Raw genomic sequence first — 23,552 nt, 5'->3', positions numbered from 1 at the left:
TCCACGCTCGCCTCGGGGGACGACGGGTCCACGCTCGCCTCGGGGGACGACGGGTCCACGCTCGCCTCGGGGGACGACGGGTCCACGCTCGCCTCGGGGGACGACGGGTCCACGCTCGCCTCGGGGGACGACGGGTCCACACTCGCCTTGGGGGACACGTCCACACTCACTTCCGGTGATGTTTCCATGCTCTCAGGGAGTGCTTCCACACCTGCTTCACACAGTGCTTCCACGCTCCCTTCAGGGGGCCCTTCCACGCTCACCTTGGGGGTGGCTTCTGTGTTCCCTTCAGGGGCCACTTCCACGGTCGCCTCGGGGGCCACTTCCACGGTTGCCTCAGGGGCCGCATCCAGGCTCACCTCAGGGGCCGCTTCCAGGCTCATCTCAGGGGCCGCTTCCACGCTCACCTCGGGGGTTGCTTCCACCTTCACGTGAGGGGCCGCCTCCACACTTACATCAGGGGGTGCTTCCACCTTCTCCTGGGGAGGCCCTGCCGCTGCTGCCTTGCGAAGCGCCATGGTATTCTTCAGTTCATCACTGCTGTGGCTCCGCAAGGGCATGTTTATATACTGGATTAAGGCATTGTGGGTACCTATGGGTGAACGAGGACAGGATGAGACTACCCATACACAGAAACCAGACAAGACAGAAACGCGCCACGTAACAGTACAAGAACAGGAAGAGAAAAAAGAGAGACTATGTGTTCGTTAGTAAACTGCAGGGATTGATTACCCCACAACATGGAAGTGTCTAGTGAAATGGAACCCACACACCGGACAGAAACATCTCGAAGTTGGTTACTTCAGAAGCACCACCATTAAGAGGTGTAGTGAAAGCAAAAGTCCACTACAGGCGAAAAGAGGATGCTTCTTCAAAGTTGATGTTTGCAGTAAGTCACTTCTCTTTTAATATCACAGTTTTGAATGATTTTTATAACACATTATAAGATATTCAACACTTTGAAAAAGTAATCTAGAACAACTTCACTAGGACCAGAGATCTTACCATTTCAAGTGATCAGGTAAGAAACTCCATATATGGTGATTTAAATGTAAGAAAAGAGCATTTCTCACCCATTCTAAAAACTATAATAAAACATTAATCAGAATGGGCTAGATTTTCAAGGTCTCTTCCAGCTTTAACAATCTAAATTTTTTGCCAGGGCTCCTGGGTGGCTCGGTCATTAAATACCTGCCTTTGGCTCAGGTGGTGATCCCGGGGTCCTGGGATCGAGCCCTGCATCGGGCTCCCTGCTCAGCAGGAGGCCTGCTTCTCCCTCCCCCACTCCCCCCCACTTATACTCCCTCTCTCGCTCTCTCCCTGTCAAATAAATAAAAATCTTTAAAATAAATAAATAATTTTTGCCTAATAAATGGATAAAAATGGTAATACTCGGTACCAGCAAAGGAGGAAGAAAGTGGTAATGCCAATGTTGGGAACCAGGCAGCCCCACACTACTGGTGGGGTGTAGATCTGTATATGCTCCTGACAGGGGGGATTGGGGCAATAAGGCATTAAAAGCCATTAAAAGGACATACTCTTTGTTCCCACAATTTTACTTCAAGATCTATTCTTAGGAAAAAAAATCAGACATGAAAACATATGTAATAAGGTTACTCATAGCATTATTGATAATACTGAAACAAAACTATAATCCAAATATTCAACAAGAAATTTAGAAAATACTGGGCACCTGGGTGGCTCAGTGGTTTAAAGCTTCTGCCTTCGGCTCAGGTCATGATCCCAGGGTCCTGGGATCGAGCCCCACATCGGGCTCTCTGCTCCATGGGGAGCCTGCTTCCTCCTTTCTCTGCCTGCCTCTCCGCCTACTTGTAATCTCTGTCTCTCAAATAAATAAATAAAATCTTTTTTAAAAAAAAAGAAATTTAGAAAATACTAAGGCAGGGGCGCCTGGGTGGCTCAGTGGGTTAAAGCCTCTGCCTTCGGCTCAGGTCATGATCTCGGGGTCCTGGGATCAAGCCCCACATCGGGCTTTCTGCTCGGCAGGGAGCCTGCTTCCCCCTCTTTCTCTGCCTGCCTCTCTGCCTACTACTGATCTCTGTCAAATAAATGAATCTTTAAAAAAGAAAAGAAAAAAAATACTAAGGCAGTCATTCACAGTAATAATATACAATTTCCAGACCTAGAAAATGATAAATATATATATATACTTTTTTAAAAAAGATTTTATTTAGGGCGTCTGGGTGGCTCAGTGGGATAAGCCTCTGTCTTTGGCTCAGGTCATGATCTCAGGGTCCTGGGATCCAGCCCCAAATCAGGCTCTCTGCTCAGCAGGAAGCCTGCTTCCCCATCTCTCTCTCTCTCTGCCTGCCTCTCTGCCTACTTGTGCGCGCTCGCGCACGCGCTCACTCTCTCTCTCTCTCTCTCTCTGTCAAATAAATAAATAAATAAATCTTTAAAAAAGTTTTATTTATTTGAGAGAGTGCCTCCACACACAGGCACACAAGGGGAGGGGCAGAAAGGGACAGGGACAAAGGAGACTCCCTGCTGAGAGAGGAGCCCAATGCAGGGCTGGATACCAGGACCCAGAGATCATGACTTGAGCCAAAGTCAGATGCTTAACCAACTGAGCCACCCAGGTGCCCCAAGAAAATGGTACATATTGAGTATAAACAAAAACAAATCAAAAAAACAAAAACAAGTTACAATCTCATTTTGTAAAGAAAACACAAACAAAATATTCAGTTCCCAGTGAGTTACTGAGATAATAAATTATATTTAAAATTTGTTCTACACTAAATATTTATTGCTTGTATAATAAAGAAAAGTATTTTTTTTAGAAAGTATTTGGTGGTAGCTTTTATAAGACTTGGTAAATTTGTCACCTCTCTTCTTTAACTGGGTGGTAAACTTTTACATGATCTCATCAAGTAATCAAAATAAAACAAATTACCAAAGACTGACTACTCATGAATAAACAATCTGACTTAAATGTTTTCTTTTAGTCACCCACTTTTGGTGGAAAAAGCATTTTATTTACAGATCTGTATGTATCTAAATGGTCACATTATTTAACACTGACAGTTTGTGCTACAAAGAATATATTAAGTACAGCTAGAGAAATTTAAGATAAGTATTATATTTTTGATGGAAGTAACAGATTATTTAACAAGAATGAAAGTTAATATAAGAACTATCCTACAGGAGACTGGGGGAAGACTGGCAGAAAATAATTTGACATACATATAATAGGGCAAAAACAAAGTCAGGAATCTGAACCAAAAGAAGTAAAGCTGCACTACCAGAAAGTCTATGATAGCACTGTAATTTATTTTACTAATTATGTGAATATTAACAGAAGAAAAAAATAAAAGAATAAAAGTGATGGGAAGAAAAAAGTGGAGGAAAAAAGAATAATGGGAATAGTGCATTTGAGCTCTCCACTACTGAGGACTTCTTACAACCCACAGGCATGTCTAACACTCTATGTGACCTCTAAGTGAGAAAATCCATGTAAGCCTGAAAATGGGTTTTATTTTACTATTAATAAAAAGCTGAAGAGCAGCTCAAAATCATTCTTCCACATTTTAGGGGGAAAAAGAGAGTGGAGTAGGAAACTTCCTCCCCCTTGCTATTATAAAAATTTTTGGTACTCTTAACATCTAGTACTTTTTAAAAAAAAAAATCACTTAAAAATTTAACAACCACCACCACAACTACCTTATTTCATCCTATCAATCAACTATCATCCAGGTAACTCAACCTACCATGCTAGAAGGCATAAAACAAATATGCAACGTAAATATCAGTCATCTGGAAACTACTGATTCGAATTATTTTTATGCCTTACCGCAACAAATTAAATGATATAACCTGCTTTTTAAGTGCAAATACTAACACTTTCAGGCTTTCTGCCCTATGCCTGTTACCTGAAGTATCTCTGCCAGGAACTGACAAGGAAGCAGCACTTTTGCTCCTGGCTATTGACGCTTTGGTAGGGACAAGCAGGCGAGTGATTAAATTATTCTCCCGAAGACTGGTATATGACTGACGAGCTAAAGGAGAACAAACAAAAAGAATTCAAGTTGAAGTCTCACAAATAAATGCACGGCATATGAACTGCACATGAGAACTTTCCCAGCCTACAAGTAGAGGAAATGAGAGCAATATATATATACACATACATATGTATATATATAAATATATATAAATATATATAAATAATGGGACTGAACATCACCACTGGATCCGACTGCCTGGCTAGGGAAGAGAGCACCTGAATTAAGGGTCAAAGTCCCCGTCATACTCAATAACCCCAGTGAAGAAATCCAGGTAACGTATCTAACAAAGCCCTATCCCAACGTATCGTCTCTACGGGAATTCATGAAGTTGTATGTGGCAAAACAACTTTGAGGTGGACTTCTACAGATATATGCCACTGACAGTCATAGTGGTCAAGTTCATTACCAAAAGCTCCAAGGGACTGACTGAATTCTTTTGTTAAAAGTGCATCTTGTAGGCGCGCCTGGGTGGCTCAGTGGGTTAAAGCCTCTGCCTTCGGCTCAGGTCATGATCTCAGGGTCCTGGGATTGAGCCCCACATCGGGCTCTCTGCTCAGCAGGGAGCCTGCTTCCTCCCCTCTCTCTCTGTCTCTCTGCCTACTTGTGATCTATCTGTTAAATAAATAAAATCTTTTTTAAAAAAGTGCATCTTGTAAATACCTTGCTCCAAGTTTTTATGTTCCTAAAGATCCCTGTGACAATGGCATTTGTTATAACAGGATTTGACCTGAATCAACAAACTGGAGAGTATTCTGTAAGTGGTTTGGTATAAAACAAAAAGCAACAGTCGTGTCTGACAGAGAAAAGTTGGGGGGCGGGTATTAGAAACTACTTTAAATAAAGAAGTACTGGGCGCCTGGGTGGCTCAGTGGGTTAGGGCCTCTGCCTTCGGCTCAGGTCATGATCTCGGGGTCTTGGGATTGAGCCCCACATTGGGCTTTCTGATCAGCAGGGGGCCTGCTTCCCCCTCTCTGCCTGCCTCTCTGCCCACTTGTTATCTCTGTATGTCAAATCAATAAATAAAATCTTAAAAAAAATTTAAAAAATGAAGACAGACTCTTGGCTTCAGCCAAATAAGTATGACATCAAAGGACATTTTGCAGTTAAAGAAAGGATATTGTGGCTTCAAATTTTAGGAACGACTTCTCAGGCAACCAAATGCTAACACAGATCTTTTTTTGGGAGAACGACAAGAAGTGCGGGGATAGGGAAGTGCAGAGAGAGACGATCTTGAGCAGGTTCCAAGTTTAGCTTGGAGCCCAACTCAGGATCATGGCCTGAGCCAAAATCAGGAGTCGGTGCTCAACTGACTGAGCCACACAGGTACCACAAAAGATCTCTTTTAAACCACTATTTAAGACTGGTACTTAGAAATAACTAACCAGTTGGTTTTTCTTCTACTTGTACAGTTTCTGAAGGTGCCTGCAATTTGTTAGATCCTCTCGTCAAGGATGAGCTTCTCTTCTTTTCTATTTTTTCTGGAGATCAAAGGCAAAGGAATATTATTTTTTACAAATTATTTAAATGTATTATTTCAGAAGTGAGTCACTTCATACATTTTTTATCTTCTCTACTTTTGCTTATAAAAATTTAAATTTCCAATCTTCTGTAGAGATTATATATCCCCAACTTAAAGCTCATTTGCTCTTTAGGTGATCTGGACAATAAAATTTATTAGGAAAAAATAGTTAAAAATTAAGAGGGTAATGTCTAATACTACCTGACAAGATCAACATTCCCAAATTGGGACTATACAACCTTTAATTCTGGACACAATCCATGACATCTATTACTAAAATAATGTATACTTTAATTATAATGGTTATTTTTTTAAACAAAAATGATCATTAGCCTTTGGCACAGATGTCACAATTTTAGCAACCTAATGAAAAACATGGTTTGTGTAGACACAAACAAATTCTGACTCAGGATTCTGAATTAAAGAATAACTTCTCTTTTGGGAACCTATAAATTAAACTTGGGGACCTATAGATATTGACAACATAGCATCATTTGAAAATTCCTGAACTGATAATGTAATTGAACAGCATGAACCAGAGGTATAATCAATTCAATCATGTGATTAAATCACACATCCTTTATTTTTGTACTGCAAGGAAAATACAAGATAGTTTGAACAGTTATTATGAGTCAGCAATGAGCAGAAGAAAAATAGACAATTGCAATCAGCCAAGCTCTAAAACAGGGCTACTTAAAATATTACAGGTTATCAGATTATGAACTTCATTTGCATGTGAAATATTCATCTCTCTGGATCAAAAAGGTTTCATTTCAATTTGAAGAGATTTTACAAAGGTAAGCCACCACCAATACGGACTTTATTTTCTCTGTCATCATTAATGACAACATTCATTGTTTCAGAGTGTGCAGTAATACTATACTTGTAAGTAAGCTATTTCACAAAGTATCTTCCATCATACCTTCTCATGTTAAAAACTAGTAAAAAGGGCTCCTGGGTGACTCAGTGGGTTAGGCCTCTGCCTTCCGCTCGGGTCATGATCTCAGGGTCCTGGGATCGAGCCCCGCATTGGGCTCTCTGCTCAGTGGGGAGCCTGCATCCGTCCCTCTCTCTCTCTGCCTGCCTCTCTACCTACTTTCGATCTCTCTCTGTCAAATAAATAAATAAAATCTTTAAAAAAAAACCTAGTAAAAAAAATCATTTAAAAAATCATTTAGGGGCACCTGGGTGGCTCAGTCATTAAGCATCTGCCTTCAGCTCAGATCACGATTGCAGGGTCCTGGGATAGAGCCCTGCATCAGGCTCCTTGTTCAGCAGGAAGCCCGCTTCTCCCTCTCCCACTCCCCCTGCTATGTTCCCTCTCTTGCTGTTTCTCTGTCAAATAAATAAAATCTTTTTAAAAATTACTTGGAATTGCTCTTTCAGTGCAATTTAACTAATTATTATCCTAAAAGGCATCGCCTGTTCCTCCTCTTTACAAACCTCTTTTAATAGCATGAGGCCTATGAATGAAGGCATACTAGTATTTGCTCATTATACTAAAAATGTCATACATGTCTGTGGAAGAAATATTTGCTAACTCCTCAAAGCAATTAGACAGTTTCTGAAACAGAGTGAATGCTAGTTAAACAAGTAAAATATATCAAAATGAATGTGTTTGTGTGTATACATGAAAGTATATAAATATAACATTGCAATGAATTCTAGTTTTTCTAAAGGATTGAAATGGTGAATAATAATTTCATTATATGACAAGGAAGGTGCTAGAGAAAACCTTCCCACATTAATCTACAAATGATCCCAGGCTACACATAAGTGCTTTGGGAAAGCCTAATCAAGGGTTGGGGTGGTAAGTGGATCAACTTTTGTTAGACCATTGAAAGAAAAAATGTGATAACCCCAGATCAGGGGTTCCCTGCTCAGCGGGGAATCTGTCTCCCCCTCCCTTTGCCCCACTTACCGCTTGTGCTCTATCACTCTCTCACTTGCTCTCAAATAAATAAAATGTTTTTAAAAAAGATTTTTAAATTGAAACCATAATTATGCCTTTTTTTTCTTCAATTCGTAAGGCACTGAAGTGGGAATGATGTGGAATATGTTTGCTGTGTCTTCTTCCTGCCAAGATCACTTCTGTTTTTGCCTCCAGAAATTATTTTTTTAAATTGATTGATGGGTATGGTTTACCTAATCCATTTCAATTATCAGTGGGAAACACCATGCACAGTAAGCCAGAAATGGTCACTGACAGTTAGGTGAAGGATTTTTTTTTTAAGATTTTATTTGTTTATTACAGAGAGAAATAGTGAAAGAGGGAACAAAAGCACAGGAGAGCTGGAGAGGGAGAAGTAGGCTCCCCACTGAGCAGGGAGCCCTGACATGGGGTTCGATCCCGGGACTTTGGGATCATGACTCCGAGCGGAAGGCAGACACTTAACGACTGAGCCACCCAGGCGCACCAGGTGAAGGATTTTTTTAAAAAAAGAAACACTAATTAAAAGGACAAACACTAGAAGCAAAAGGTATTGAGGTTGGGGCGCCTGGGTGGCTCAGTGGGTTAAAGCCTCTGCCTTCGGCTCAGGTCATCATCTTAGGGTCCTAGGATCGAGCCCCATCGGGCTCTCTGCAAAGCAGGGAGTCTGCTCCCCCCCCACCTCTCTGCCTGCCTCTCTGCCTACTTGTGATCTCTGTCTGTCAAATAAGTAAAATCTTTAAAAACAAAAACAGAAACAAAAACAAAGGTATTGGGGCGCCTGGGTGGCTCAGTGGGTTAAGCCGCTGCCTTCGGCTCAGGTCATGATCTCAGGGTCCTGGGATCGAGTCCCGCATCGGGCTCTTTGCTTGGCAGGGAGCCTGCTTCCCTCTCTCCCTCTCCGCCTGCCTCTTTGTCTACTTGTGATCTCTCTCTGTCGGATAAATAAATAAAATCTTTAAAAAAAAAAAAAAAACACAAAGGTATTGAGGTAGTCATAGTAGATAATTTCTTTTTTGTTTAAAGAACACCACATTAGTACTACAAAGAGTTGTAAAGAGGAGGTTAGCAATGCTTTGCTCATTAAACATGGGTACCATGTTATTTGCTTTGGAGGAAAACACAGGATTATTCAAATGTACAATTTCAACATCACGATCTATCTATCAAATGACCAAAATACAAGCCAAAAACAAAGCATGACAGACTGAAGAGCACTGAATTTCTTGGGGTCTTAACTATAAAGCCAGGAAGGTAATTACACTTGCCTGTCACCTTTACAAGGTTGTCATGAGTAACAAGTACGACATATGTGAAGCAGATCAACCTGTCCGCTGCTGTATATATGCTAACATTTTCCTTAAATGAGGTGATTTTCATGAAACTTAACGGAAATTGAATGACCAGTCTAGCTACTCTCTAGGAAAAAGGATCTCATTTACTGGTTAGGTAGAATATGAATCCGTTTTATACCAAGTTACTATGCCAGGCAATGGCAATAAAATGTGTTTCAGTTTGGGCTACCTGAACTCAACAAGCGCCTGTGATGATGCACATACGAATTATAAAACAAGGACTAACACTGATGAAAATACGAAACAGTAATGACCACCTCCACCAAAAACAAAACCAGGTGGTGCTCTTCTGAAATAAATCTAAATGTTCCACAATCTAAAGGATAAGTGGTACTATGAAAAGACATTAAAAAGAATTTATTTCATTGGTTTAAAATTCAGCAGAATACATGAAATAACTACTTACTCTTGGCAACAGAACTCTGAAGACCTGCAGATGACACAGACATTTGTTTCTGTAAACCAGATGTCTCTTGTTCAAGTTTCTCAGTCGATACAGAACGTTTACTGGCTGAGGAAAGATATATTTACTGTACTCATACTTAAAGCATCACTAGCTGAAACAAAGTAAGTTCATGATGTAGTTCTATGGAGTATGTGCACTAATTAGGTGCACAATGTTTACTGTCATTCCTTACACGCGATATAAATTTAAGTTTTATGAAACTGTAGAGCTCTGTCCATTTATAGGAAAATTTATAGTAGCTGCAATAGTAAATGGGACTTTATTTTTTAAAACGTGCACCGGAAAAAATATGCATTGGATAAAGCTATATAAAATTCAATCATTTTTACAGATATTACAAATTTAAATGGTAAGATTTTGGATACTGGATAAAATATTAAAATTTCTTTTGCAGGGGTGCCTGGGTGGCTCAGTAGGTTAAAGCCTCTGCCTTCGGCTCAGGTCATGATCCCAGGGTCCTGGGATCGAGCCCCGCATCAGGCTCCCTGCTTCCTCCTCTCTCTCTGCCTGCTCTCTGCCTACTTGTGATCTCTGTCTGTCAAATAAATAAATAAAATCTTAAAAAAAATTTCTTTTGCAATCTTACATGATACAAATTTAAACAAAAACTTACTGAGCACACCAAAGAGTATATGGCAGCATTTTCACTTAAAACACAAAGCTCAAAACCCTACTGTAAATGCAACCTTGCAACAATAGCCAATATCTAAATAAGAGCATGAATAACTTAAAGTTTAACAGTTTATTAATTACCGGTTTTGGTTTCTGGGTTCACAGCTGTAGAGCCTTCCCATGACCATCTTTTTTGACGATGATCAACACGGTTGCTCCGTTCCAATGTCCGACAGAGAACAGCCTTGAATCTCTCCTATTTCAAATAAATGCCAACAAATTTTTACATATTCAACATACTGGATAGTGTAATTTAGATCTGTGGGTTAGAACTCCAACCCATTACCAAATTTTTCTATCAAGCAAAATTTGGGGGGGTATGAGGTAAGTAAGAGTTAAAAATGAAGACCAAAAAAACAACTGAAGACCATATTTCTGGTATCAATCAATGTCAATGCTTCTCCTGAGTAACAGGCTTTAATCTTACGGATATGAACTAAGAAACAGACTGTGCTTACCTCTGCTTGTATCATGAGGAAATTAATCAATTAATTAATCTGAGAGAAAGAATGTGCACAAGCAAGGGGAGCAGCAGGCAGAGGGAGAAGGAGAAGCAGGGAGCCCGACATGAGCCTCGAGTGCCAGACACCAAAAGAGTCCAGGATGGTAGAGAGACAGGGCCCCAGCACAGCTGGGAGGAAGAGTGCACAGGGCAGAAAGGCAGTGGAAGCCAGACGAGAGAGCAAGCGCTGTCATCAGACTGGCCTGCGCTCAAGTCAAAGAAGCAGCTGTGAGAAGTGAGATCGCGGCCTATTGATGGGTCTATGAGCATGAGACCACGGGCATAGAGCGCAGAGACACAAGTGAGCCACATCCCAGAGCATGGAAGGGCTCTCTTCCCAGGCCTGCGAGGCTCCGCTTTACCTCAGATAGCAGGTCGAAACTCAGGGATCTGAGAGCACAGGAACAAGAGGCTCTACCGCTGAAGGGGAGAGAGAACTGGGACTGGATCCCTTGGCAGGAGAGGGGGCAGGAAAGGCAGTGAAAGGCTAAGAAAAAAGTATTCCAGTGCCAGGTGACACCACGTGGCATCTGATGAACAGGCTAGGAAACATGTACTGTACCCTTTCTTCCTGTAATTTTTGTTTCCTTTTTTCTTCTGCAGATATTCTCCGCTGCTCATCCTTCTCCTTTTGTTCTTTCAGTTTCCGTTGTTTCTCCTCCATCTGTTTTTCATATTGGATCCGTGATTTTCTTTCTTTTTCAAGCAGTTGTGTTTCCTTAGTAGCTGAAATATTCCAAATACATTTTCAAGGCGTAAGAGCCAAGAAAATATTTAAGTTTTCTACAGTACTCACAAAGAAGGAGAAAGTTAATATATCTCTTCCTCTTTCTTAAAAATAACATGACCTATGCCAATAACAAACGATTATATAAGTGAACAAGAATCATTTGTACTGAGTGTTCATTTAATTCTAGAGAACAGAGATGGCATAGATGACCCTCATATCCTGTCCAAGCTAAAATTCTGAATTAAAACCAAGTATTTTCTTTCATGTGATATTTCCGCTGATTTGAGGCAAAATTAAACCCCACCAGATTAACATGCTATATACATTAAAATAAGAATTAAAAAGAAAACACATGGCCAGAAGGGGTTTTTTTTTTCTTCTACTAGGAAACTTCTTTCAAAGGCCTCATCTATCCAGACCATATTTAATCATGCCCGTTTTACATTCATGGAGTTAAGACACCACACTATGTATGGAACAGCATGATGTTTTCCTATTTCAAATTTTCCCTCACTAAAGCCTGGAGAGCATCTATGCAGTTCTAAAATACTCTCCAGAAGAGCTCCAGGAAGAAATAACTCCTCACCAAAACAAAGAAAAATTATATCCATTTGAATGAAGCTGAGCACAAGTTTTGTCAAGGGATTTCAAAGGCCAGAGAAAAATGCCTCGTTGAGAAAGGCATTCTCTTGAGGTGTAAAAAGATTCTTTTAGGTCCAAATTTACACTTGAGAAGCCTATGTTAGGATTATTAACAACTTCATTTTCCTTTTTAGAGTCATTTTTATTGAAAGCCCATTCTGCTTGTTTCTACAAATGCTGAAATTTTGATACCTTAGTTTTCAGAAAATTAGAGCTAACAGAAACTACTTCAAAAATTAAACAATCAACTATTTTTTAAGGCCTTCTTTATCTACCTTAGTATAATTATTCAATCCAACATAATACATCCCAGAAAAAATGTAATCTATATATAAACAGATCAGGAAAAGTAGATAAAATCACTTTGAAAATATATAACCTCAACAGAAAATTTATTCATTCCGATTTTAAGTCTAAAATATACCTTCCTGTTGTCTTTTGGTCTCCTCTCTTCGCTCCTTTGCCAACCTCTGCTTCACATCATTTTTAAGCACGGATCCATCTATTACTAAAAACAAAAAAGAAAATATAGTAAGGCATTAATAGATCTGGTTTTACTGACATGACACTCTGACATCTATAAAAAAGCATTCTAGAAATTACACCTGGTTTGAAAGCTGATCTTATATTTGCAGATTGAGATGGATGAGTGCTGAAACTACTTTGATTCCGTCTTTCTTCAGCTATGGCGTGAGCAGCCGCAACTAGAATACAGGGAGAGAAAAGGAAGGGATTAGATATTATCAATACAAACAGCTAATACAGGGGAGGCAAAGCCTGGGCAATCATCCTTGATGATACAGGACAGCATCTCTCGTCTAGAAGACAAAATCAGGACAGATTAATCCAGGTCAACAACAAAGACATATTAAGTACCTAGGATGTTCAACAACAGTTTACAAAAGAATTAAGGCTGTTGACTGTGGGTGTGCCAGTCTATCTGAGGACTTAGAGCTTGTGGATAAGTAGGAGCTAATGATTAATAGCTTTCAAAAATGCCTCAGACAAGATATCACACCAAGTACTGGAAAAACTGAGCTGGCACAGAAATGGAAAAACTGTTTCACCATAAATTGAGAATTTAGAAAAGACGTGGTGTTTACAGATCTGAATTTGGAAGCAGAAGTGTCAACAGTGAGATCCTCAGAGATTGGACCCAATATTAAAAAGTACATTTATAAATTACCTAGATGTGGGGTTTTCTTTACCCACGTTGCTTTAAAGATACCAGCAATGCCTGCCTTTCCCCACCCCCAGTCTCTGTCTGGGTGGAGGCCCAGGCACTTCCAGTTGCTAAAAGCTCTATTCTAATGCAGTGAAGGTGGAGAAGCATTCAAGGAATTCCCACTGAGATAGTATTATTCCAGGTAGAAAAATGTCCGGCAAACAAAGATAAATTTACACATGCCTTGTAAAATGCACCCAAAAGTGGTAAATAAACTTCAATAAGGGTGAAATACAAGATTAGGGGAGCACAATTTGAGGGAGAGTAAGAAAAACAAATGCCAGGATGACACACACAGCAATTATTATAGGGGATTGCGGAGCCCCTGAATTCCATTTATGGCTGCATCTAAAATGTGCCACAGTGCTGGGCATCTTCAGGAAGAATCTGGAGGTTAACACTGAAAACTCCCCTTCTACCTCTGTGAATGCACAGGAAATATGCCCCTGTGATATTGCATACAATTTTGTTTTCTATATACCAGGAAAAAAATTTACAGTTGAAGATGGGCGGTTAAAATAATTAAAGGAACAGAGTAGCTGTCATTGTCCTTAAAGAATGAAAGGACTCTGAGATGTTTCTTGTCACTGAGGAAAAAGATCTGGGAGTCATTTTACAGAGTAACCTTGAAAGTGATCTCATAATTGCTGCCATAGGGACCACTATTTCAAAAAGGAAAAAGGATTTTTTTTTTTAACCACAGAGACCTAACAGCTCAGATAATCCATGATTTAGCTAAATTTGAAGATTAGACTCTTCTCAGCTTCCTTCATAGTTCAACTACCAGCAATTCTGTGGACCACAGATTATCCTCTGAATTTGCATACTAGTGTATTAGAACAATTCTTAAATAGAGTCTATAAATTAATTGAACCCTCTTACATACTCTCTCCCGCTTGTAGCATCTCTATGTGAGCACAGAAAAAAACAGTTGGTTTTGCACATTCCATTTTCCTGATTAGAAATCCCAAAGAAAGTTCATATTTTGGCACAAATTACCTGACCATAAGGACAATTTCTCTTGAAATGTATAATTTTACCATATTTAAAGATCTTATTAAACAGTAGTAACCTCAAAATTAGCTGTGGTTGGAATAATGAACTAAATAATTTAAAGGTTAATGTGGTAATAATATCGTCTGATTTTTAGAACTGCATATCCAAATTCCCAATGGCAAGAAATATATTCACCAAAAGGACAGACTCTAGAAGTTATTTAAAATGTCCAGGCAATGGGAGAAAGGCTTTATGTCTTAACAGAATATTTTATTCAACTCCATTAATGAGAGAATTCACTTACCATTCATTTTAAAGCTACAGTAAGGAACAGTTTAAGTATACTACAGTATTTCTGCAGTTCCTATACTAATTTCTGAATCCCAAACTAAAGCTAAAAGTTACCTTTTGCAGAGCACCTCGGTGACCTTCGGCTCAGGTCGTGATCTCAGGGTCCTGGGATCCAGCCCTGAGCCCTGCATCTGGCTCCCTGCTCAGCAGCTGAGTCTGCTTCTCGCTCTTCCTCTCTACCTCTGCCTCTGTCCACCCCAGCCCCAGTCATGTTCTCTCTCTCTCTCTCTCTCTCAAATAAAATCTTAAAGAAAAGAGTCACCTTTTGCCTGGAGGTTAATAAAAGGGGTAGAGTTTATTACCAGAACTGAAGTAAGAACCTTAATCTGTATTTATGGTACTCTCCTAAAAATTGCTCTAACAAATACTGTATATCAACCTCACCATTTACAAAATTCTTTACAGTAGACTTCATTAAATTCTAACAACCCTATAAAGTGGATATTATTATTTTCCATATTTTTTACAGGTAGGAAAAACTGAAGCTAAACATTATTGTCCCAGATCATGCAGGTAGTAACTCTGGGTCTTGTGTTTGAGCCCCAAAGTGGGTAGAGATTACTAAAAAATAAACAAGACAAAACAAAAAATTCCTCAAAGATAGCATGTCTTAAAGCAAATTACAGTTTCCTACCAGTCAGAGCTGCCTACAGTGGAATGGCTACTTGGAAAAAATATTAAGCTGTTAGACTATACATCCGAGTTGTAGAAGCTGCCCAGGATTTTATAGCTGGGACTCTGGGTGTTAGACTTGAGAATCTTAAGGTTTCTCCAGCTCTAAAATTCTATAATCATCTCACTCAACCTTAGTAGCTTTTTCTGCATTTGTCTAAGAAACTACTTGTGAATTTAGAAAAACAAGGTGACAGATCAGTGTCAAATCTTCTTATGCTCATCAGGTTGAAAAATTCATATAAATTATCTTACAATTATGTGTAAAAAGTATAAAACACATGTTCTGTTAAAAGAAGTGTATTTAGGGATGCCTGGATGGTTCAGTGGGTTAAACATCTGCCTTCCACTCAGGTCATGCTCTCAGGAAAGTCGGTTTCTCCCTCTCTCTCTGCCCCGCCCCTGCCCACTCCCACCCCCATGCTCCTGACCCCTATCTCTTTCAGGTAAATAAAAATTTTTAAAAAGTGTATTTCTTCAGTATGTTACAATCTTAGCGCAGTGCTATGCACAGAAAACATAATAAAATGAATGTACATAATTCATGCCCCCTTAGAAGTCACTTGTTCAGGGACAACGTTTTAACTCTTGAAGCCAGGCTCCCAGCAGTAAATGAAATTGACCAGATTAACAGATTCAGGGCTACTCATGGTTACTTGGATAACAGAATAAAAAGAAGCAACTGTCACAGTGGCATTTCATTTGCCACAAAGTGGCAAGACATTTCAATGACTCCTTGTCCCCTTCAGGAAAACGCTGAGACCATGAGGGCAAATCTTGTTAAAGCCGGTAGTCTGTGAAAATTCTAACATAAAACATGTGATGTTTTCAATTCCTAATAGGAAATGGGCAGCAAGGAGGTCAATTAGGGTTCTGGGTTAAGCCCTTTTTGCATGACTAAGTTTTTGGCTTGAAATACTGTGAATCCAAGCAACTGTTTCATAAAAGATTTTAAAATACTTCACAACATTCAATATCCAAAAATGCTTGGGAAGGGGGTTATCCAGAATGCTGGTTACTTTAAATCACTGAAATAAACAAATGGCAGAGAGCCTTATGTGTCGACAAGTAATGAAACAATCCGAATTTACTGCACTCTCTCTCTAGGTAAAGATGAAAGTGTATTTGCTTCTGATACGTTGTTTGGGGAGTGGATTCAAAGTATTCTGAAGTAACACAAAGCCTCTCAATCGCAGCCAATTCTTCAACTGCAAATGAAAAAATCCCCAAGGCTTTCGATAAAATCAATTAAGATCGTTTTATTCTCAAGTTCACAGTAATAGCAACTGGCCTGAGAAAACCAAGTAACCTCCCACAAGCGAGAAATACCATTTCGCTCCGCGAGCGGAGCAGTCTCCTGGGCTAAGCAACGCGCTGCCAAATTTTAGAAAATTAACGATTTGGGGGCGACAAACATTTTGGCGTTGGGTCCAGTTCAGAAGAAAGCACACTGAAGTGCTGCTTCCCGTTCATTGCCGCCTAGGGTCCGCAAGATGTCCCACGGAAGGTGACATCTTGACGAAGTCATGTGCTACAGCGGGCAAATCAGGAGGAGCGGAGAGGCAAGTTTCTCCCAACTTTCAAAGGAACAGCCCCCAAGGCTCCCTCCTCACCGGACGTTGACCGGGAGCGTGCGGTAGATTAAGTCCTTGGGAGAGGCAAGGACTGCGACGGTGGGAGAGGATGCGAGCGCCCCGCGCAGAGGGAAAACTCCCGGCTCCCGGCGCCTGGAAAGGCTGCCCCGGCGCGCGGGGTCTTGGCGGGCGCCCGCACATCCCCGGCTGTGGCGCGTCCGTTCGATGGCCGCGCGGACGCCAGCCGCCCCCCAACGGCAGGCGCAGCTCAAGACCGTCCTCAGGGTCCGGGGTCACAGGCCCCTCCACCCCCACCCCTGCGCCCACAGCGTCCGTTAGTTCCCTCACGCCCCGCCCGCGGGGTTCGGCCGGTGGCGGCGACCGTTGGGCCGTTGGCCGTGGGACTTCGGCCGTCGGTGATGCCGGCCGGCCCGCCGTTCCTCCTCCCGACCCCCGTCCCACAACGGTTCTCTGTCCCGTCCAGGGAAACTCCGGGGCGGGTGAGGGGAGGACCGGACGGCGCGAGGCCACTCCGGAGTAAAGTTTTCTGGCGCCCTCCGCGCCGCTTCAACGGCCCCCGGGGCCACGAGACGCCCGCCTCCCGCGCGGTTCCGAGTTCCCCCGGGAGACGCCAGGCCGCTCACCCATGCGTTCGCGCATCCCCCTCAGAGAGGTGCCGCCGCCGGCGCGCTCCGCCATCTTCCGAGCCGCCGCGTCTGAAACCGCTGGCGGCGCTGGGGGTCCAGTGCGCAGGCTCCGGCGCCGCCGTCTGGCCCGCTTCGGCCGCGGCGCCGGGGGGCGGGGCGGGGCGGGGCCCGCAGAGCCGCCGTGCCCGCCTGAGACCCGCAAACCCTGCAGCGCTGCTCGCTACACACCACGTCCTGACCCTCTGGGCAGGGACCTCTGGTCTAAAGAAACCCTCTCCTACGTTCCATGTTCTCCTCGCATCCGTGTGCGGGGGGCCAGCCAATCATCAGCCGGCTTGGCCGTCCAACATTCCTTTTTCCCTTTCATCCCGTCTACATAGCAACGCAGTAACATTCCTTCCTTTCTTCATTTGTTCCTTCGTTCCTTTAAGGAGCATTATACTGAGCGCCTCCTGGGTTCGCTTGTATCCGGAGTTTGCTAGTCTTTGAAACACTACAGAAAGGCCTAAGTGAGGGACAAGAGGCCCAGAGGCAGGTTAGAGGGTAGAGATGTTCCTGGGAGGCACTAGGGGCCCAATCAAGAGTAGCGCCTTTCTTTAAATTGTTGCAAAATAAATCATGACACTGTTAGGTCTCAAAGTTGCATGAATTATCTCTACGGTGTTTGTGGGTCTTTGAGTGAAGGAGAGGGCTTGTGGGACACGCACTTTGATGAGCCCTCTGTATCTCAAAATTTCAGGGAGCTGTAAAAGGGAAGGAGCTAATAACAGCAAACATTTATTGACTCTTAACTATATGCCAGGCCCTGTTCTAACTACGTTACCTATATTCATTCATTTAATCCCCCTACTACCTGACAAAGTCGGCACCGTTATCACTCCCATCTCGTAGATAAGGAAACTAAAGCAGAGAGAAGTTAAATTATTCACAGTCACACAGTTACTATCAGAACTGGAATTTGAACCCAAAATGTCTGACCAGTAGCCTCCTCCATGTGCTTAGCCTTAAGCAATACTGTTTCGTAAAAGCTGGAGATTCATACATAGTTCATAAATGATTAGCATCCAGAATGCATAAAGATCTAAAAATACATAAGGAAAAAAACCTCCAAGAAGTGAGCAAAAGGCATGAACAGGCCTCCCACAAGAGAAAAATCACAAATGATCAAGAAACATGAGAAAAGATGCTCACACTCTTCAGCAGTCCGAGAGAATACAAACAAAACCCAGAAGATATCATGTTATACCTACAGATTTAGCAAATTTAAAGAGTGAACAATAAGCGTTGGTGAGGCTGTAGATTAATACTGGGGATGGAGGAAAAAAAATACAGGAGGTGGAGGTAGGAGAGTGGGGGCTGCTATGGGAGTCAGGGGTAGAGTGGGAGTGGGGAGGAGGAAGTTTGGCATTATAAAGTATCCGAAATCCTGCTCCTGTGTGTACCCAGAGAGCAATGTTTTCCATGATGCACATGATGGTAGCCATGATTGTTAATATGACACACATGTGATTAAGACACCAGCAAAGCAGAGACACATAAATTCAGCTTTGATGATTTATCTGGAACTCCACAAATGGACAATCTAGAAAAATGCAACATCACCTTTATGGTTTCTTTCTTTCTTTTTTTTTTTTTAAGGTTTTATTTATTTACTTGAGGGAGAGGGAGGGTGAGCACACAAGCAGGGGGAGCAGCAGAGGGAGAGGGAGAAGCAGGCTCTCAGCAGAACAGGGAGCCCGACCCGGACTGACTCAGAGCTCGATCCCAGGACCCTGAGAGATCATGATCTGAGCCGAAGGTAGATGCTTAACTGATTGAGCTACCCAGGCACCCCACCTTTATGGTTTCTTGCAAAAATGCTCAAGATGTTGAATCCATTGTGAGATGCTGAACCTATCTAATAATGAGGAAATTTCAGACAAATCCAGACTGTGACATATTCTATGAAACAACTGGCCTGGATGCTTCAAAATGTTATCATCATCAAAGATTAAAAACAGGGCGCCTGGGTGGCTCAGTGGGTTAAAGCCTCTGCCTTCGGCTCAGGTCATGATCCCAGGGTCCTGGGATCGAGGCCCGCATCAGGCTCTCTGCCCAGCGGGGAGCCTGCATCCTCCTCTCTCTCTGCCTGCCTCTCTGCCTACTCGTGATCTCTCTCTCTGTCAAATAAATAAATAAAATCTTTAAAAAAAAACGATTAAAAACAAACACTGGAGAGTGTTTTGGATCACAGGAGACTAAAGCGACCAAGTACGAAGCATGGTCCTTTATTAGAAACTAGATTAAAGGACACCTGGGAGGCTCAGTTGGTTAAGCGTCTACCTTCAGCTCAGGTCATGATCCCAGGATTCTGGGATCCAGCCCCGAGTAGGGCTCCCTGCTCTGTGAGGAGCCTGCTTCTCCCTCTCCTTCTGCTTGCCATTCGCCCTGCTTGTGCACTCTCTCTCTCTCTGTCAAATTAATAAAATTAAAAAAAAAAGAAACTAGATTTTAAAAATAGCTTTAAAGAGCATTGATTATTGTAGCAATGGGGAAAATTTGAATATGAACCATGTATTAGATAATATTGCATTAAGGTCAAATTTCTTTGGCGGGAGAATGCTACTGTGGAAATGTCCTTTCTCTTAAGAAATAAAAGCTGAAGAGTTTAGGGGCAAAGCATTTTAATGCCTGAAACTTACTGTCAAGCAGTTCAGAGGGAAAAAACAGCAAATATCACAAAATGTTAAAAATCGGTAAATCTAGAGGATTATATAGATGTTTGTTTTACTCTTCTTTCAACTCTTCTGTGGGTTTGAAATTTTTCCAAATGGAGATTTTTTTTTTTAATCTAGAAAGTGTGGCTTCAGCTGACTTAGAAATACCACCACTTTGAATAAAATAAAATTTGATTTGAAAGTACATACAGGGAAGCACCCTCCATGATCTTTTCAGCATTTAGAGCCTTTAAAGGCCTTAATCCAGTCCAGGCATTGGGGGGGAGGAGGGGTGGGCAGAGGAGGGGTACTAAAAGGTTTACAAAAAAACAAATATGGGCAATGTTTGCTAGGAGCTGGGTGAGTAATAAAAATGTGTTCTGAGAGCTCAGAGGGACGAAAAATCACTTCTGGTTAGGGTGTTCAGAGAAGCCCTCACAAAGAATTGGCACTTATTTCTGGACCTGAAGACCAAGAGAGAGCAATCACTCCTTCATCCCGGCCCATGGGAACTGAGTGAGGAGTTGGGCCAATTTGTAGTCAGATCTTCCCGTTTTTCAAAATAAGCTGGAAATCTGGATTTTAATATAAAATCTCTTATTGTAAAAATGATGACAACATTAAAAGTTTTGGAAAACCCCGTAAATAAAATGATCAGATATCTCATCAGTGGTCAACTTCCGCAACTGTTGTCTCCTTTCCTATGTCTGAATAAAAATCCAAACAAGGGGGGCACCTGGATAGCTCAGTGGGTTAAGCCTCTGCCTTTGGCTCAGGTCACGATCTCAGGGTCCTGGAATCAAGCCCCACATCGGGCTCTCTGCTCAGTGAGGAGCCTGCTTCCCCCTGTCTCTCTGCCTGCCTCTCTCATGATCTCTCTCTCTCTCTGTCAAATAAATAAGATCTTTAAAAAAAAATCCAAACAAGGTCCACACATGGCATCGATATCTCTTTTAAGTCTCTTTTAATCTACAGATAACCCTTCTTTCGCACTGGGAAGTTTAGCATTCATTTGTTCATTTCAAAGGCGGAATCACTCAAACCGTCATCTGCTCTGTGCCTGGCACGTGGTGGGGGGAGACAGGAAAGGAGCCCTGCCCTCCATTGATTCTATGCTGATTATTCGATGTCAGGGTCCAGCCTTAGAGGTTTTCTTGGAACTAGAGCAGCTCCCTAAGGAGCCCCCACAAGACTGTATATTTCTCAGAAAAATATTGGAGCTAAAGGCATCCGTTTGGGTAGAGGGAGTCTAATTCTTCTGGGGCCAACCCAGACTCAGCTGGGAAGGAACCCAGGCGGCTCCTCACCTCCTGCGTTTGGAAAGCGTGTAAGTTCCCCAGTGAGCAAATAAAGAACTGGAATCCTGCTCACTTTTTTCCCCCCTTGGTTATTTTTTCCCCTTAAACCTGACACCAGCAGGAAGAACATTCAGAAACCACAGGCACAACAGGTCTAGGATTTGTCACTTTTTTTTCTATCAAACCATGAAGTTTTTTAAAAAATGGAATTCACATGTAATAAACACTCGGCGGACTGCCTGAGTCTAACAAATTTCCACTGCAACTCCCACCACCGCGGCACTGTACTGGGAGTTTTAAGCTTCATAGCCATGAGATGGCTCTCCTCTCCATCCCTGAACTACCTGTCAGATTCACCCGGCAGGCCCACAGTGGAGGCACTTGGCCTCTCATTTCTGACTCTTACCTCCCATCTGTTGCAGCTTGGCTGTGATGACAGGGTTGGGGGGACGGGGTGGGGGGGGGAATGAGTCATTCTGGACTCATCTCTTGCCAAATCTATTCACATTTTCCTTTCTTTCCCCAAATCTGCACTTTTCTTTCCTCCTAAGCTACAGGCTTACCTCGGGCTCTGGTCATTTCTCAAAGCTTTCTCAGCTCTGGAATTCCCACCCCAGGAGCACCTTCCACCCACCCGTGCCACCACCCTTCACAGCCATCCTTCCTCACCCCATCTCTCCTCCTTTCTCTTTGCCTGGAGAACTGGGGCGGCCTTGCTCTGTGTGCCGTCTCCTTTTTAGGGAGTCCCTGGGCCCTCCTGGGGTGGTCTGGGGGGCTGATCATCATGGCCTAAGCTCACCAGGATGGAGGCAGTAAGCTTCTGAGGAGAGGAAGAAGAGGTATTTCCCTCCAAACTGGAAATTCAGCTAAACCTCGGAGGGGAAAGGGTGTGGTGGCAGTGGTGGCCCTCTGCTTGGAGCATTAGGAGATTCTTGGACACTTAGGGGAGATAGTAAGAGCTGTCATTTATCCATTGCCTACCCAATGGCGGGCACAGTCCTAAAGGCTTTGCACGGATCCCTTCATTTAATCCTTACAGTACTTTTATGGGACAGCTTCTATTCTCATCCTCATTTTACAGATGAAGAAATAGGCACGGGGAGGTTGACTAACCTGCCCATCCATGGTTAGCACAGCCAGCAAGGGGCAGAGCCAGGACCCAAGCCCACTTATGTCTACTAAGCCTTCCGCTGTGTCTCCCAGTTTACTAGGTGCTGATCTCCAGTCCACTCTTAACTCCTAACCCATGCCTCCTGCTTTTTCATTGATCCAGTCCCCCCACTCAGGCACCTGAGACTTTTCAAAGCTGCACTTTCTATAGTTAGTAGTCTTACTACACCTCACAACTCAAGTGTCGATAGCTGTTTCTTAAGCCTTTAATAGAATTGACTCTGGACGCCTGGGCGGCAGAGTCAGTTAAGCGTCTGACTCTTGGTTTCAGCTCCAGTGGTGATCTCGGGGTCCTGAGATCAAGCCCTGCCCGGGTCGGGTGTCAGCCTCCAGGCCCAACACACAGAGCCTGCTTAGGTTTCTCTCTCCCTCTCCCTCGGCCCCTCCTTGCCACAGGCTCTCTCTCCAAAATAAATAAACCATTAAAAATTTTTTGATTCAAACTCTTGAGTAAGAAACCATTGTAAATGGGTGTTTAATATAGGTCTTGCAGTGGAGATCCGTAGGTCTCCTCTTAAGCAGCTTTCTTCTAGAAAGACTCAGCAAAATCAATAAATGCTGAGTATTCAGGACTGGATTCAAAATACACATGTTAAAAAAATGCGTTTGTAAAGGGAAAGACACCACATCTCTTGTAGTCTATCTTGCAATGAATGTTGGCTGAATGAATGAGAGCAAATACTAAAAGCCTCTATGTACTGGAGGAAGAAATGAAAATATTCTGGATGGCCACTGGGGCGGGGGGGGGGCGGTTTGAAAAGATCTAGACTTAAAATTATTAAAGGGCAAGTAAATGTCCTCATTTTTTCCCCCTTAACTTCAAATAAGGTAGAGCAAACATGGGCTGGGTCTTCTCATTCTAAATACAGGCCTGTAACATAAATGAAGCTTCAGAGGATGCCAAAAAGCCTAAAATATCAAGGAATGCCCTTTACAGACACTTAGGAATTTCTAATAGAGCTAAAAATTGGTGAAATCCAGATGGGAGAAAATGAGAAGAAAAGAGGAGTCGAGATAGTTTATTAGAACCCACATGGTTGGGCCTCATTCCCAGAGTTTCTGATTCTTTAAGTGTTATTAGTTGT

The 23,552-nt window shown here is 42.4% G+C and overlaps 1 protein-coding gene across 1 annotated transcript in view; it reads right to left on the bottom strand.

Moving 5' to 3' along the window:
• The window catches only part of LOC111139346 (MAP7 domain containing 3), a 20,735-nt gene extending 3,380 nt beyond the window's left edge, over positions 1–17,355 (bottom strand). Inside the window, exons 1-10 of the mRNA XM_022491612.1 lie at positions 17,301–17,355; positions 12,444–12,542; positions 12,263–12,346; positions 11,029–11,192; positions 10,046–10,160; positions 9,233–9,337; positions 5,405–5,500; positions 3,891–4,016; positions 264–592; positions 28–146 (exon numbers count right to left, since the gene is read on the bottom strand). Of these exons, the coding sequence (XP_022347320.1) occupies positions 28–146; positions 264–592; positions 3,891–4,016; positions 5,405–5,500; positions 9,233–9,337; positions 10,046–10,160; positions 11,029–11,192; positions 12,263–12,346; positions 12,444–12,542; positions 17,301–17,355 (1,292 nt within the window). The remainder of the gene's footprint in view (positions 1–27; positions 147–263; positions 593–3,890; positions 4,017–5,404; positions 5,501–9,232; positions 9,338–10,045; positions 10,161–11,028; positions 11,193–12,262; positions 12,347–12,443; positions 12,543–17,300) is intronic.
• Between the last annotated feature and the right edge of the window lie 6,197 nt (positions 17,356–23,552).

Source organism: Enhydra lutris, unplaced genomic scaffold (assembly GCF_002288905.1).
Source record: "Enhydra lutris kenyoni isolate GAN:26980312 unplaced genomic scaffold, ASM228890v2 scaffoldscaffold101, whole genome shotgun sequence".
NCBI lineage: Eukaryota > Metazoa > Chordata > Mammalia > Carnivora > Mustelidae > Enhydra > Enhydra lutris.
Note: the sequence above shows the minus strand (reverse complement) of the source record. Positions and strands in the feature narration are given on the sequence as shown.